At 38.4% G+C, this 16,954-nt stretch overlaps 1 protein-coding gene across 32 annotated transcripts in view; it reads right to left on the bottom strand.

The window, feature by feature from the left end:
* CELF2 (CUGBP Elav-like family member 2) overlaps positions 1 to 16,954 on the bottom strand; it is a 633,688-nt gene that overhangs the window by 42,338 nt on the left and 574,396 nt on the right. For 14 of the 32 annotated variants that reach the window (XM_063926831.1, XM_063926832.1, XM_063926834.1 and 11 more), the window contains one exon: positions 7,268 to 7,291. The exons of the other annotated variants lie outside the window; for them this stretch is intronic. In XM_063926831.1, coding sequence (XP_063782901.1) covers positions 7,268 to 7,291 — 24 coding nt within the window. The remainder of the gene's footprint in view (positions 1 to 7,267; positions 7,292 to 16,954) is intronic. 32 annotated transcript variants of the gene reach the window in all.

Below are 16,954 nucleotides of genomic sequence, written 5' to 3'. Positions count from 1 at the left end.
ACACTGAGTAACCTACATATGTCAGCGTAGTCACAGTGGCTTCTGGGGTTGTCAGTTGTGTACTGTAATGACAATGCAGTAGCAGCTTATCTCTGCATGTCTTTATTTGAAATTTATTGTGCCTCTTGTCCTACTGACAGACTCGGATTGGGCAATGGCAGAACTTTTAAATTGCATTTTTTCAGTAGCTCCCAAGACAGCAGCTAATACGTAAATAACTGTATTGAAATTTGCCTACTTTGAATTGCTTCTCCTCCTAGCTTCTTTCAATAAAACCACAGTAGGCCATGCCTGTGTACCTTATAAAAATGTGGCCACTAAGGATCTCAATATTTATTCATGGCAATTTAAACAACGTCTCTCTTAATAATGCTGGTGCAATAAAAAAGTAATGACCTGTTTGTTTTTGTAATGTTTTAGGTCAAGCAGAGTAACATTATTATGTTACCGTTAAATCAATGTTATTTGTCAAGGGCTGTATTCTATATTGAGAACCTGCTTGACAATTTGGTACATAAACATAAAAGAAATGACTAAACAAAGCTCTTAGTATTTATGGTTACGGAAGAAAACATGGAAACAGTTTTAATATCCTAAATGATACAGCCTATTTGAAGCATCACCTTTGTTGTCTTTGCAGATAAGGCCATCACCTACATTTCTGTGCATAAAATACATACAAATGGGACTATCACTATTGGACAATAGATGGAGGTATCTAGCTAACTCCTTTAAGTGATAAACTGGATCTTATAATTAAGAGAAGACCATGTGAAACATTGAATAGTTTTTAATTAATATAAAAAACAGCCTGGTCAGTTGGCAGGAGAGAGGAAATATGGTGCGGGAAGTGCAATATTCTGATTTTGAGACACTCACACCTTTGACCACCCCATTGGTTTTGATGATAACTAGACCAAAAGTTTCAAAAGAATTTCCATTCACCAAACAACAAGAAATAGATCTCCTCTTTATTGTTATGTCCCTTTTAAAATCCTCATTGATGCATAAAATGGGATCAAAAGGGAAGAAAAAAAATATCTGGTATAATTCCTTTTTTTAATCTTTGTCAGATTACTTAGAATGTAAGCTCTCACGAGTAGGGCCCTCTTCCCTCATGTGCTTATACTTTTCTTACTTTAATAATCCTCAACCGCCCAGATCCCACAGTTTTTTGACCACCTGGAACTTATCTCTATGTTTACTGGTGTAGTTATGCTTAGCTGCCCTGTACTTGTCCTATATTGTATTCAACTGTAAGTCACTGTTTTCCTATTTTTTATGTGCATTTGTACTCTGTAATCGGGCGCTGCGGAACCCTTGTGGCGCCATATAAATAAAGGATAATAATAATAATAAAATTACTTTGTGCAGCAGTTTAGTTCTTTTTTTCACAATAAGCAATACTCAGGGTGACCATACTGTATGTTCCATTTTCGCTGAACAGTACAGCTTTTTTACGTTGTTCCGCCACTCTTGCTGGTTTACCATTTTGTTCCATTCTCTAACAAATTTAGCAATTTTAACTTAAAAGATTTATAAATACCTAAAGCGACCTGACTGGTCAGCAATGGGGGGAGGGAGGCTGAGAGAGAGTATTTTCTTGTATTTTGTTTGTTTTTCTCCTCCTCTGTTATATTCAGCATTAAATATTATTATTGTATAGCTGAAGAAAGTCATAATGATCCAAATTTAAATATTCAATTTTTATCTTGATTTTGTACATTTTAGTACTTGCTTTACCCTGACGTACGGATTGTAAAAGTGTCTTTTCTTACATTGTATGTTGTTTTCATATAATGCTTCAAAAAAGATAATTTATAGAAAAAAATATTTACTAAATTGTTTTTTTTAATAAATAAAACAAAATCAGGATTAAACAAAATGTTTAGAATAGCTGTTCTGAATCAGTGGTGCATGTACTACTGTAGGTCAGGTGCAGGCCAGATTATCTGTCATGTAATTTAGGCCCATCATTGGAATGAATGTTGGATCTTTATTTGTGGAGGCAACGACTAAGTATTTTATTGCTATTATTGGGAGTGCCAGAGTGAGGATAGATAGATAGATAGATAGATAGATAGATAGATAGATAGATAGATAGATAGATAAAATGTAATGTTGTTTGCACAGTAACAGCATGATAACTTTAAACACAATGCTTTAACATCATGTTTAAAGTTACAATGGCAACAAGGTTTAAAAACTTTAGGGTTTATTTACTAAGCCTTGGGCTGAGATAAAGTGGACAGAGCCAATCCGCTTCTAACTACCATGTTACAGTCTGTATTTGAAAAATGGCAGTTAGGAGCTGATTGGCTGGTACTTTACTTCCAGCCACTCTATCTCTACCCAAGGCTTAGTAAATAGACCCCTATGTCACTTTACTTTCGTGTTGGCATTGCGTGATCAACATTACACGACAGCATAACTACCTCCTGTATACCATTTACAGCATTAAATCCAAGGCAGCAAATTGCCAGGATATGAACAAGAAATAACCATGTTCTACATGTCTAAATTCTGTTTTATACCAAAACATATATAAGGATGAAGAGCGAAAAAGTAGTTTGCCCTGGAGATTAAAACAATAATGGGTATATTTACAAAAATGCGGATTTATAGATGTGGAGATGTTGCCCATAGCAACCAATCAGAGTCTACTTAACATTTATCCAGCACCTTCCAGAAGATAATACCTAGAATCTGATTGGTTGTTATGGGCAAAATCTCCACTTCTATAAACCAGCACTTTAGTAAATATACCCCTAATTGAGGAAATGTGTATAGAATGTGGTATAAACTGTGTTTACCTATTACATCTGTAAACACCTCCTGGATCAATAGGATTAAATTGCAGTCTTTTGGAACACATCGACATATTAACACAGGCACAATAAAAAATAGGATAAAGAAAGATGTTTGAATTGACAGGGGGAAAAGAACAAGGGCAAAGTAAAAAAAAAAAGAAAGAGAGAGAGACGATGGATATAAGGAAAGAACATGATGAAATTGGAAAGAGCTAGCAAAAGTATCATTAGAACAAAATAGGTTAATGGGAATGAGTGCTGTAAAAAGCATTGCCCAAGGGCTTCTCTTTCAGATACCAAGAGGAAAATATTATCTTATAACTGAGGTAAAAAATATAAAAAGAGAACAAAGTGAAGTGGAAATACTGTACAGAATGTGAATGTTTGAAAATGTTATTGTGCTTGCAATTGTAACTGTTCATTCTGCATAACTTGTGTTATAGGGCTAATATGTAACAAATAGTTCCTTAGAATAAATGTGTGTATGTACACCAATAATACATTACTTTCAAATTTATGATTGATGCAGTTCTTAAAAAATGTAATGAGATAAAGGACTTAACCAAACAAACTCCTTTACAAAAGTATATGGTATTTCATAAAAGTGAGGAAAATATTATTATTATTATTATTATTATTATTACTACGGTTTTCTTATAGTATTTACTGCACACATGCTGCTCTCTGTACTATTTTTTATCTTTTCTGAATATAATGTTATTTTATCTAGTTTTGGACACTACAAAATATGCATTTCTTCTGGCTGACTCTAGTTGCCCATCTCTACTATATTTATTATTGCATAGACAGTTTTAAAAAGCATTTATTTTTCATCAACTTCTGTTACTTACATGGGTCTTATTACCATAGATTCTATTAGGAGTCCCCAGAGGCCATTTTACATATATATCATCCATGTCATTGAAACACAAATAATAATAATAATAATAATAATAATAATAATAATAATATTCTGTTTTGTAATTGTTTATACAATCCCTTTGCACAATAAATTTTGCTTCTCAGCTTTATTCTTCCTCTATCAATTTACCTCAGCCACATTACACTACACACATCACGTCACTTGGCCCCACCCAAGCTCCTCCTTCATGATGCAGTGTGCCACAGATTTTGGTTGAGAAAATAATGCCGTGACAGGTCTCCTTTCACTTATGAAAAAATGGAAACTATAAAAATGTAAGGATACCAAAACATAACTTTCTTAGCAAGAAATAAAAAAAAAACAACTTTTTAACATTTATTGGTCAAAAACTGCAAATCATGTATTCCTTTCAACCTATAACATTAGCTCAGCCACTGATCATATAATTCGTTTCTATTCTCTCAATAAAAACACAGAAATTCATATTTAGGGGGCTATTTATCAAAGCTTAAAGACAAATTAAACTGTGAGAGGTAAAGTACCAGCCAATCAGCTTCAGCCTTACAATTTACAAAATGTGTTTAAAAATTACAGGAACTGATTGGTTGGTACTTTATCCCTTATATTTACATCTCTATCCAAGCTTTGATAAATATCCACTTAAACAGAAAGTCTTGAAATATAAAACATAATTTAGCAAAATAGACATAAAAATACTCCAAATATTTAACGTCTTTGACAGAAACTACAACGCTTATCTAGCATTAACGCATTTCAACATCCCACTGATTAAAATGCCCTCAGCATCACCCCAACACTTGGCTCCAGTTCCACCCCATGCAGCACCACTTCAGTAACCTACCACAAGATAGAGCTGTGTGATAGGCAGCTTTCCTTTTTCTCATTTACCAAGATACATAATTAGAAGGAAAATATATATATATATATATATATATATATATATAAAATGGGAAAATGAGTGTGGTATATTCTGTTAACACTGATGAAATTTGAAATATCCACATGATTAGACAAAGCGTCCCTGGTGATCTAGTGGTGACTTTCCTGATTCCGACGGGGCAAGAGCATTCGTGACTATGTAGTGCGAACAGGCATTACATCTTTCAAAAAATCCACAGGCTGTGTCACCTGCAGTTACCTAGAAAGGGGAGGCACAATTTGTTCACCCGCACACCGGTAGAACTTTCCGGATACGGCATATCTTTTCATGCAATAGTAGGTATGTCATCTATTTAATTCGGAGCCCATGTGGCTTGCTTTATATTGGCAAAACATTGCGACAATTCAAAGAGCGTATGGCGGCATATCGATGCAGTGTGAGACAAGCACTGGATGGACAGCCATGTGACCAGCCCGCGGCAAGGCACTTTCGGGAGTTTAAACATTCTCTGACTTTTATGCAGTATAAGATGATCGACCATGTGCCAGCCAGAATCCGTGGTGGTGACAGGGATGGAGTGCTCCTGAGATTGGAAGCAAAGTGGATCTTTAATTTGAATACCATCTCCCCTGCAGGATTAAATGAGAACCTGTCCCTCAGCTGCTTTTGGGGCTTAAGCTACTGTTTTCTCATCCTAAGTCTTTCCCTTCTTTTGTATTATCTACTGCAGTTCTGCTATGCTAACTAATTGATTTGTTAGTAATCTCTTTCTACGTAGTTTTAGACATATATTTTACGTTATATTTTCTATTAAATTTTTTCAGATAACAATAGAGTTTATACGTGCTCTCCTGGGGCAAATTAACTCCCCTGATCATTATGAAATTGTGTGCCTAGTTCATAGCACACTTGATGCTTATGTACATAGTGCTCTTCTGATTATATTATGCAGGTATTGAAGATAATATGCTTTTGCTTAATAATTTGTTCTCCTCTCACTTGCACTATTCATTTCTGTGCATTTCCTGTTTACACAGTTTCCATGGTAACCAGGGGGTGTCAGCCATGTAGGATGGTGGGAACAGGATGATGACATCATCATGCCCGCCCGCCTCCCGGGAAGCCATGCTGTGGGTGTCTCTATGCACTGGTTTTGGGATCTATTTAGGTAAGTCTGTTTACACTTGTGTTTTGTACTCTGATGAAAGAAGTACATTTCCAAGACATCAGTACTGTACTTGTGCAGTGTGTTTCTTTATGAGAAGTCCATTGAGCGCCTCTCACAGCAACACATAATATATATATATATATATATATATATATATATATATATATATAAATATAAAAAAAATGGGAAAATGGGTGCGGTATATTCTGTCAGCACTGATGAAATATCCACATGATTAGACAAAGCGTCCCTGGTGATCTAGTGGTGACTTTCCTGGTTCTGCGGATCTGGCATCTCCAGCTGTGTCTTTTGGGTCCGGCGATGTCCTGGTGACTTTCAGCGGTGACTATTACTTATCTTAACCCCTCTCCCTTGTACCTAACCCTTACCTCCCCTCCCATTGCCTCACTCTCCCACTAATACCTAACCTTAGCCTCCCCTTCCAGTCTAACCATAACCCTCTGCTGCCAGTCTATGCAGAATGTCGACATTTCAGATGTCAACATTTTGAGCATGTCGACATTATGCACATGCAATGTTCAATGTGGACATTTCATCAATGTCAACATCATACCCATCAACATTATGACTACATACTATATTATATCTATTTATTATATAATTTCATTTATTTTTATACTACTGTAGTTTCTAAAATACCAGCCATTTTAGTACAAGGAAAATTTGTGGAAAATTAAGGACATTTGTTTATTTTCATTTGCGTTTTTGTGGTGTATAATATTTTTGATTCTTCTGATTTGCTATATTGGTTCTTTGCTTTCCTGTTTAATATTAACAGTTTCCAGCAAAGCCCAGTTACTCCCTTGATTTAGAACAATTCACTTGAAATGTTTCCTCTCTCCCTTTGTTTGACGCCATCTAAGTGTAAGGACTCTAGTCAATGTATATATTTAAATATAATTTCCTAAACCTCTACTCATAATGTGTTGTATGGTTATTGCAAAATAGCTTTTCCATATGTCTATATTTCAATTCATGACAAAGCAGGTACTACTGTATTATTTTTATATATTTTTTTGTTTGAGTGCTTTGATCACTTCACTTTGTGGGCTGCTCTCACCCAACTGTTCCTGCCTTACGTCCAGGGCCAGCACTACCGCAAATCTAGGCAGTTTCCCAGGGTGCCAGTATATAGGGGGTTCCTAAGTGTCACTAATTCCAAGTCTTTACTGTCACACACTGAGCCCCAGATGCTGAGCTTTCATCTGTCTGGTGCTGCTGGTGGTAAATGAATCATGCACAGGAATGAGAACGATACTTTCTCTGTAATAAGAATAGTATGTACGTCCCGTTAGATGTGAACTGGAGCGGTGAAACAAGTGTTCTCAGAGGAAGACTTTCATTTAGAGGAATCTGCTGTGTTATATTATTTAAGAAAACAATAATAGTTTTACCATATGCAATGAGCTTACTTATTCTTTTTCCCTATTTCCAGATATAAAGGAAGACAATGAAATGTGATTTACATTAGGGAGATTGCTTACATTCTGGTTTAAACCAATGGTGTGCTGTGAATACACAAAGAAAAGAGAGAAATAATTAAGCAATGACAGAGGTATCATCATTATTGAATAATCACAGCCCAAGAGTGATAGAAATGCCAAGTGCTCCTTATCCCACGGGGTCTCATTATTTCTGTGGTAACCACACCTCATAATTCGAATCCATTCCTTTAAGGATTTTTTTTAAACTTTTGGTGAATGAGGAAAGGCAGGTAGATGATGATTTAAGAGCTAGGGCTTAGAGAGAATGAAGCAGCAGTGTACGGTGCCTGTGATACATTTTGATGAGGAGGTAAATGTGACCAGCATAATGTAGGGAGGTAAAGAATTTCTAAAGCTCACAACATTCAGCGTAAGATGTTACATAAATTCCACTGTACTTGACAGATTAGCCCATACAAACTAACAATAATCAACGCTTCACTTTTAACCTTTACTTTCATTTGGTTTGACTGCAGTAATACAACCCACCCTTAAAGCAGGGGGCGATGTCCAATACAATGATAAATACTTACCTTATGACATTCTGAACTGGGACTTTCTGGTCCAGCACTGCAGTTAATGTCAGTACTGTAAATAATAGATTACATCCTCAACCTAAAATTTATTCCCCAACAGATCTCCAAACAACAGCCATAATTAACTGGGTAATCAATAAGATGCAACCATTCAGCACTATAGAATTTTGAATGATTCACTTACAATTAAGTGTGATTGTCTATTGCATAGATCCTGCTGGGTACAGTATAAACATATTTAAGCAGAGTAGGGGAACAGCTGTAATAAAATATTATACCTAGATATAACCATACATATTAATCTTGGCAACAGGTAATGGTACTGCATAATAGTCTTGGTAACCTTAGATTTGATGTTAGATATGGGTATCCTCATTTGTCTGGTCACCAGATACTGTATGTCTGCTCTTAATAACTTGACATCAATGTGGCTGAGCACATCAATCATGGCACCAGATAAGACTCTCTTGGAACCTGTCCTGCCAGCTCTTTACTTAACCATACTCTTTACTTAGCCATATCTGGAACTTGCTGTGCAGGCATATACAGATTACACTGGTTCAGTGAACATACAGTATACCAACCAAGGTAGCCTCCATTCAGAGAGGGAAATAGGAGGCTGGACCTATAACATATAACATTATAGCACATAACACATGAAGATACCTTTTCAACCCATTTACTACATCATATACTACACACACTAACATCTCCATCACACACTATCCCGTCTTACAATACAGTATATAGTTATGATCATGCTTAGAATTCCAGATACTTCGTAATTGGCCTATTCCTACTTTCATTCACAAAAACGGTAATTTTATCTAGTATTCCATGAATACTTTTCCATGAACCTCTTTAGCTAAACTCTTGCTTTAAATAACATTTAAATTGAAATAGCAGTACTGAAAACAAGCCAACTACTTGCTACAAGCATAGTTACAGCAATGATGATTTTAAGACCAATTATGCAGGGCTGCAATGATCCAAAACATTTGCAGATGTAGATACTTTCATTAAACTGAATAATTTATAGACTTAATGGGAGAAAAGCAGAAGGAAGGGAGCATGAAGACATTTGAATGAAATTATAACTCTTCTTTAAAATTTGAAATACCTTCTAAAGTCCTTCCTCTTTAAATATTCTCTATATATGTACAGTAGTAGCATATCTGCTCCAAGTCTGCAAATACCTATAAGGCACACTATATTATCCTCGTTTTATTTAGCAGTAACATGTGTTTTTGGAGTTACTGTATATATCTGCCGGAATAGTAGCATTAACTGTAAACACAATAATTTCAATTATATTCAGAAATAATTATGATATTTTTTTTTAAAGTGTGCATTGCGCTCATTCTGTAGTTTCATGGTCCATTCCAGCAGAAGCTACCGAACAACGTAAAGGGCTTCATCTACTAAAGTAATTTCACCTCCAAAACTGATTCAGAAACAGCAGTGCTCCTCACAGGTAGTGTTAGGCTGCCAGCAAGACTGCTCATGAGCTAGGTTGGTTTAGCACATGCTATGCAGTGATAAGGAATGCTGATTATTGGTGACTAGATGCTAATATTAATAAATAGGCTCCAGAGTGTTTTTGACCCATGGCTTTAAGTCAAAATATGTGAAGTAAAACATCAACTGCTATAAAAATGTGGACTACCAAATAGTAATCTGAACTTCACTTGTCCCCTAAAAAACTGCTCATTTACCTCTACTTTATTACAAGGCTGGAGCAGTGTAAATGGCCCAACATCACTTTAGTGTGTACCCAGCTTTAGGGCGGTATCCTATTAAGTGCAGTGAGTTACCGCATGGTAATAACAGGCTTTTTAGCTCAATAACGCTATCAGGCTTTCCAACCACAGCCCGTTTTTACTGTGCGGTAACTCATCCATTATCAGCCGATAAAATATGGTATCCGATCCAATAACTCGTCGCCGGGTGCTGGTTATTGGGGATTCTGCTGCTCGTGCCTTGATAAGTGCCATCTTACGGGACTAATAGGATAACCCCGGGGGAATCTTTTAGCTGCGGTAACTCACCGCAGTTAAACGGATACTGCCCATGGTCTCAATGGGTATGGGTCGTTGGATAGACACAACTTAGGTCGACAGTCATTAGGTCTACCATGGAAGGTCGACATGCATTAGGTCGACAGGGACAATAGGTTGACATGGGCATTAGGTCGACAGGTCAAAAGGTCGACATGAGGTTTTTGACTGTTTTTGGTGGTGTTTTCTCCGTAAAGTGACGGGGAACCCAAATTAGTGCACCGTGTCCCCTAGCATGCTTTGTACAGATTACCGTTACAATCGTAGTCCACGTGGATCTTTAAGTATGAAAAAATCCAAAAAAATTAAATAAATAAAAAACGCATGTTGACCTGTCGACCTAATGCATGTTGACCTAATGGCATCGTCGACCTTAAGTGGTAAACCTAATGAGTGTTGACCTAAGTTGTGTCGACCTAACGACCGTAACCCGGTCTCAATGATGGCACTGGTTTTCAGTAAATTTATAAGCTACAATGCTATACATCTTGATAACACAAATTGGGTACCTCAACTGTGGCAGGTGCTCTTTAAGGGTCCTACAAGAAGGTAACAAGTACACTTTAAGGATCTGACCAGCACAAAAGAATTTGGTATTTAATTTTCTGAATACTGCCTTAACTGTAGTACAGTATGTCAATGGCTTTGTGTTTAATTTTTTTCCTTCATTTAATATATGCAATTATGCATACACTCTACCATGAAACTGCTCATGTTCACATTTCAGTATCAGTAGAATGTCCAGAATTACATGACAATAGTGAAATGCCTTAGCAGTAAAATGCTTACACATGCTATTTACCGACTGTTATGTAGTAATAAATTCCTCTTCATAGAGAATTGCTAATGTGAAACATCTTACAGGCATGTACATTCACCTAAAAAGTCCACTATTTATAAATCACTCCAGGGCCAAATCGCTAATAGATTTGATCGATATAATAAATGTCACAGTGACTGCTGTGAACTAGTAGCTACAGTCCTTCATTCAAACAAATTAAACTAGGAAATGTAATATAATATGGCACTGCAAATGCAAAAATATTGTAACTATTAAATATATTTATGCTCACTGTCTACCCCGTCTGTGTCACTCTGGTCTGTTAGCCCCTCACCTTTTAGATTGTAAGCTCTCATGTGCCTTTCCTTTTCTTACTTACACTGTCTTATACTCCATACTCCCATTGATGGCACCTAACCCCGGGTTGTACTGTAAGTGCTGTTTTCTTGTTTGCTCATTTGATTATGTACTGTGTAATGGGTGCTGCGGATCCCTTGTAGTGCCATATAAATAAAGTATAATAATAATAATAATAATAATAATAATAATAATCATATTTAGTATCATCTGTATATGGGTGATACTTAAATCTATGTATCCTCTCCAGATTTGTCGCCATTTGTAATGGTCCGTGCTACTGAATGTCTTTCTGCCATTTCATCCTGGTTGTCATCTCACCACATCAAAGTTAATCTTAGTCTACAGTATAAAAGATATCTAGAGTATGGCAATATCTTATTTTACACAAGACACTGCAAAAATGATAATTCATGCACTATAGAATCCTTCAAAAATAGACTCAAGACTTTCCTGTTTACTCAAGCATTTTCATAATGTCCCTTTAGTATCTACATGCTTCTGTATTTTCTGAAAAGCTTTTCTGTACTTCATTGTCTCTGTACTATATTCTGCTATGTATCTGTTAAGCGCCTTGAGTCCTATTGGAGAAAGAGCGCTATATAAATAAAATTATTATTATTATTATTATACACTCATTATCTCTTTATTGATTATTGCAATAGTCTCCTTACTGGTCTTCCGTAAAATAGACTTTCACCACTACTGTACAATCTATTTTGAATGAGACTGCTCTTCCTTGCCAAACATTTATCGTCTGCTGATCCCCTCTGTCAATCCCTCCACTGGTTACCAGTATTCCACTAAATTTTACATAAAAAATCTTTAACATATATGCAAGGCCAAACTACACCAACATATACTGTATCTCTTTGCTTATCTCAAAACATCTTGACCCCTCTGCTCTGCACAAGATCTGTGTCTCTCATCCACAGGCATTTGCCTGTTCAATTCCTATTTACAGGACTATGCGGAATGCCCTCCCATGCACAATAAGACTCTCTAATATCCAAACCTTGAAGTGTTCACTTCTTCAGGCAAGCTTACTAGATTGCAGAACCACTTCCAGGACCTGTTTCCCTATAGATTGTAAGCTTGCGAGATGGTCCTTTTACCTCTACGGGGGACATGCACTAAGTAGTGATAAAAGTGGAGAAGTGAGCCAGTGCAGAAGTTGTCCATGGCAACCAATTAGCATTGAACATTTAGAATTTGCATACTATAAACATGCATCGCACCTGAACTGCCGGTGCGATGCCCTGCGATGTCGCATCGCAGGGCATCGCACAATTATATGGGCACCATTAGTAACATAGTTAAATCAGTTCATTGTAATGTACTGTAAGTCCCCTAGCTGTACAATCAGCTGCGATTAGGATGAGTAGTTCAGTAGTAAACAGGTTATGTATGGAGCTGCAGGTAATCTGATCCTATACACCCCATTGTGTACAGGAGCCCAGACACCTTGTCTCCACTCCTCTTTGACCTCCTCACTGACCTGCTTGTGTGATGAATAGACAGGGGAGGGTATAACAAGAGGAGTGAGTTCTACTGGTGAAGGAGAGATCTGCACAGAAGGTGAGAGAGTGGATGTATTTCTGGAGTGCAGGCACTGGCTAGGCATTGCGGTGCCATCAGTGGTGAGAACTACTGCTGGCATGTAACATCAGGAGACTGTAATCCTTTACTACTGTGGCACTTAGTAATACCCCTTTTCCACTAGCTCAAAAAACACGGGTAAATGCACAGGGGTGCGCATTTACCCATGTTTCTTGCTTGTGGAAACGGCTTCCTCAGGAAAAACCTGGATAAGGAGACCCGGGAATCCTACCTAGGTAGCTATCTGGGTAGGTGGGTAGGACACGGGAATGATTCGGGTAAGGTGTAGTGTAAACGGAAGCCGTGACGATGCAACATGGCTTCCGTTTACACTGTGTATGGAAGGGCAGCGCTGGGAGATCATATGATCTCCCAACGCCGCCCCTGCCACGTCACCAGCAGCGTCACCAACCCGGCATTATGCCGGGATGGAGACTGCTGATAGGAAAGGGGGCTGATGTGGGTCGTAGCCGGGTAGCACCCGTGCCAGGCTCCCGGCTGCGAGCCGCATCGTAGATGGAAAAGGGGTATTAGTAAGATACCATCCTGGCTTGCAATTGTTAATGTTATTGTGTACAGTGTGTGTATATTTACAATATACACAATTTATATTTATAATATACACAATTTACACTTTACTAAACTGTTTACCTGAGTGATCAGAGAATCCGTATCCTCACAGTATTATTAATACAACTGCATTATTAATGACAAATTGTGTGACACATATACTGTATCCTATCACTGACATCATACAACAGTCTTCTACTATATTGGTTATTATATTAAGAGTCACAACACCAACCAATAACAAAATGTACTTGACTTAAAGTATAATCACCATTAGTGCAATATACACCTTATAGCGGTTTGTAATGTGTTTTCAGGATCATTTATTAAAAAGGTACAGTAAATCACTTACTGTCAAAGAGATGGAGCACGTCTTTCAGATGAACAGAATAAACAATCCATCTCATCATTTAAGACTAACCCAACAACCATTGAAATACAACAGAGTTATGAGGGTTATAGCTGAGGATATCAGGATAAGTCGACCAGTATTAGATAGACAGTCAATAGGTTGCCCCCATATGGTTGACATGCATTACGTCAACAGGTACAATAGGCCGACAGGTTCAAATGATCATATACATATGGTCGACACAAGGTTTGTTTTTTTCCCTTTTTTTTCCAATGTTTTCATCCTTACCATCCACATGGACTACAATTGGGAATAGTAACCTTGCCTGAAGCGTGGTGAGCAAAGTGGTACACTAATTGGGGTTACATGTGGTTTAACTGTTGAAAATGACACCCAATACAACAAGTAAAAACTTGTATCAACCTTTTTGTATGTCTACCTTTCACATGTCGACTAGCGATGGAAATTTTTCGGGTTTTGGATTCGGTTCCACGGCCGTGTTTTGGATTCGGACGTGTTTTGGCAAAACCTCCCTGAAATTTTTTTGTCGGATTCGGGTGTGTTTTGGATTCTTTTTTCTTTACAAAAAACCCTCAAAAACAGCTTAAATCATAGAATTTGGGGGTCATTTTGATCCCATAGTATTATTAACCTCAATAACCATAATTTCCACTCATTTCCAGTCTATTCTGAACACCTCACACCTCACAATATTATTTTTAGTCCTAACATTTGCACCGAGGTCGCTGGATGACTAAGCTAAGCGACCCAAGTGGCCGACACAAACACCTGGCCCATCTAGGAGTGGCACTGCAGTGTCAGACAGGATGGCCGATTTAAAAAATAGTCCCCAAACAGCACATGATGCAAAGAAAAAAAGGTGCACCAAGGTCGCTGGATGGCTAAGCTAAGTGACCCAAGTGGCCGACACAAACACCTGGCCCATCTAGGAGTGGCACTGCAGTGTCAGACAGGATGGCCGATTTAAAAAATAGTCCCCAAACAGCACATGATGCAAAGAAAAAAAGAGGTGCACCAAGGTCGCTGGATGGCTAAGCTAAGCGACCCAAGTGGCCGACACAAACACCTGACCAACCTAGGAGTGGCACTGCAGTTTTCTAGCGAGAGGATGAGTGCTTCCAACCTCATGTGAATCTGAACCACTAGCCATGAACATAGGCCAGGGCCTCAGCCGTTCCTTGCCACTCCGTGTCGTAAATGGCATATTGGCAAGTTTACGCTTCTCATCAGATGCTTTTAATTTTGATTTTTGGGTCATTTTACTGAACTTTTGTAGTATACTTGACGACACAGAGGTAGAGCAATGGACTACTGTACCGTAATGATATATATTATATACTGGTGGTCAGCAAAATTCTGCACTGTCCTCCTACTATATAATACTACGCACAACTAAAATGCACCACAGGTATGGATGGATAGTATACTTGACGACACAGAGGTAGGTAGAGCAGTGGACTACTGTACCGTACTGCTATATATTATATACTGGTGGTCAGCAAAAATTCTGCACTGTCCTCCTACTATATAATACTGCGCACAACTAAAATGCACCACAGGTATGGATGGATAGGATACTTGATGACACAGAGGTAGGTAGAGCAGTGGACTACTGTACCATACTGCTATATATTATATACTGGTGGTCAGAAAAATTCTGCACTGTCCTCCTTCTATATATACTGCGCACAACTAAAATGCACCACAGGTATGGATGGATAGTATACTTGACGACACAGAGGTAGGTAGAGCAGTGGACTACTGTACCGTACTGCTATATAATACTGGTGGTCACTGGTCAGCAAAATTCTGCACTGTCCTCCTATACTACAATGCAGCACAAATATGGAGCGTTTTCAGGCAGAGAACGTAGATATTTTCAGCACACTGAGCACAGATATTTGCAAGCACACTGAGCACAGATATTTGCAGCACACGGAGCACAGATATTTGCAGCACACTGAACACAGAAACTGAGAGAACGCTGCACATCCTCTTCCTATCATCTCCAATGCACGAGTGAAAATGGCGGCGACGCGCGGCTCCTTATATAGAATATGAATCTCACGAGAATCTGACAGCGGGATGATGACGTTCGGGCGCGCTTGGGTTTACCGAGCAAGGCGGGAGGATCCGAGTCTGCCTCGGAACCGTGTAAAATAGGTGAAGTTCGGGGTGGTTCAGATACCGAGAAACCGAACCTGCTCATCACTAATGTCGACCTATTGACCATGTCGACAAATTGCATGCTGACCAAATGGGGGTGACCTAATAACCGTAGAGCTAATACTGGTCGACTCATTGATCCACACCCATTGCTGAATATAATCCAGTGTGCTCAATGGGCCTAATTCAGAGTTGATCGCGGCAGCAAATTTGTTAGCAGATGGGCAAAACCATGTGCACTGCAGGTGGGGAAGATATAACGTGCAGAGAGAGTTAAGGAGGGTACTCACGGAGCGATCGCTGCTTAAAATCTAATCAATCTGACTAGATTGCTTAGATTTTAAGCAGCGATCACTCCGTGTGTAGCCCCCACAGCGATAGCGATGCACAGCCCCGCACATCGCTATCGCTGGTACTAGATTGGCATGCATGCAGGCCAATCTAGCAGGTCACTCATTTCACCTGCTGGGTGAAATGAGCGCCTCCCCCGTCTGCCCCTGCACGCTCAGCACACATTGCGCTGTGCTGAGCAGGGGGAGAGATGTGTGCTGAGCGAACCGCTCAGCACACATCTCTCCCCAAATCGGCCCGTGAATACGGCCTTTTAGATTTGGGTGTGGTATGTTCAAACTGAAATCTAAATTGCAGTGTAAAAATAAAGCAGCCAGTATTTACCCTGCACAGAAACAAAATAACCCACCCAAATCTAACTCTCTCTGCACATGTTATATCTGCCCCCCCCCCCTGTCACTGCACATGGTTTTGGCCAAATGCTAACAAATTTGCTGCTACAATCAACTCTGAATTACCCCCAATGTCCTTTGGGAGACACCATATTCCACCATTTATTTAAATAAAGATATGCTATCTGTCGGTACTCTACGTAATGTCCTTGTGAGAAAAAAAGAATCACTTCATGTTATAAGTTATTTTTTTTAAATATTATAGTAAGAGAAAAATCAGTCTACAGTATATTTGCTGCTGTACTTGCTGTTTTATTCCGTTTTTGCAGTATGAACGTCTATGTTTGTCCTTGCATGTCTGCTATAATTAAAGGGGACATTTACTTTGTTCAAAGGCAATTTAGAAATATGCAACTCTATTTTTTTTAAAAGCCATGAAACAAAGGAAACAGCTTATTGCCCTAGGTGTTCTTTTCAACAAAGGGAATCTCACTTTGCAAGATACTGCACAAAGTTACCACAGATCACCTAAGGGAATGCTATTGGAAGGTACTTAGTAGAATAA

The sequence above is a fragment of the Pseudophryne corroboree genome, chromosome 6 (genome assembly GCF_028390025.1).
Source record: "Pseudophryne corroboree isolate aPseCor3 chromosome 6, aPseCor3.hap2, whole genome shotgun sequence".
Classification (NCBI taxonomy): domain Eukaryota; kingdom Metazoa; phylum Chordata; class Amphibia; order Anura; family Myobatrachidae; genus Pseudophryne; species Pseudophryne corroboree.
Note: the sequence above shows the minus strand (reverse complement) of the source record. Positions and strands in the feature narration are given on the sequence as shown.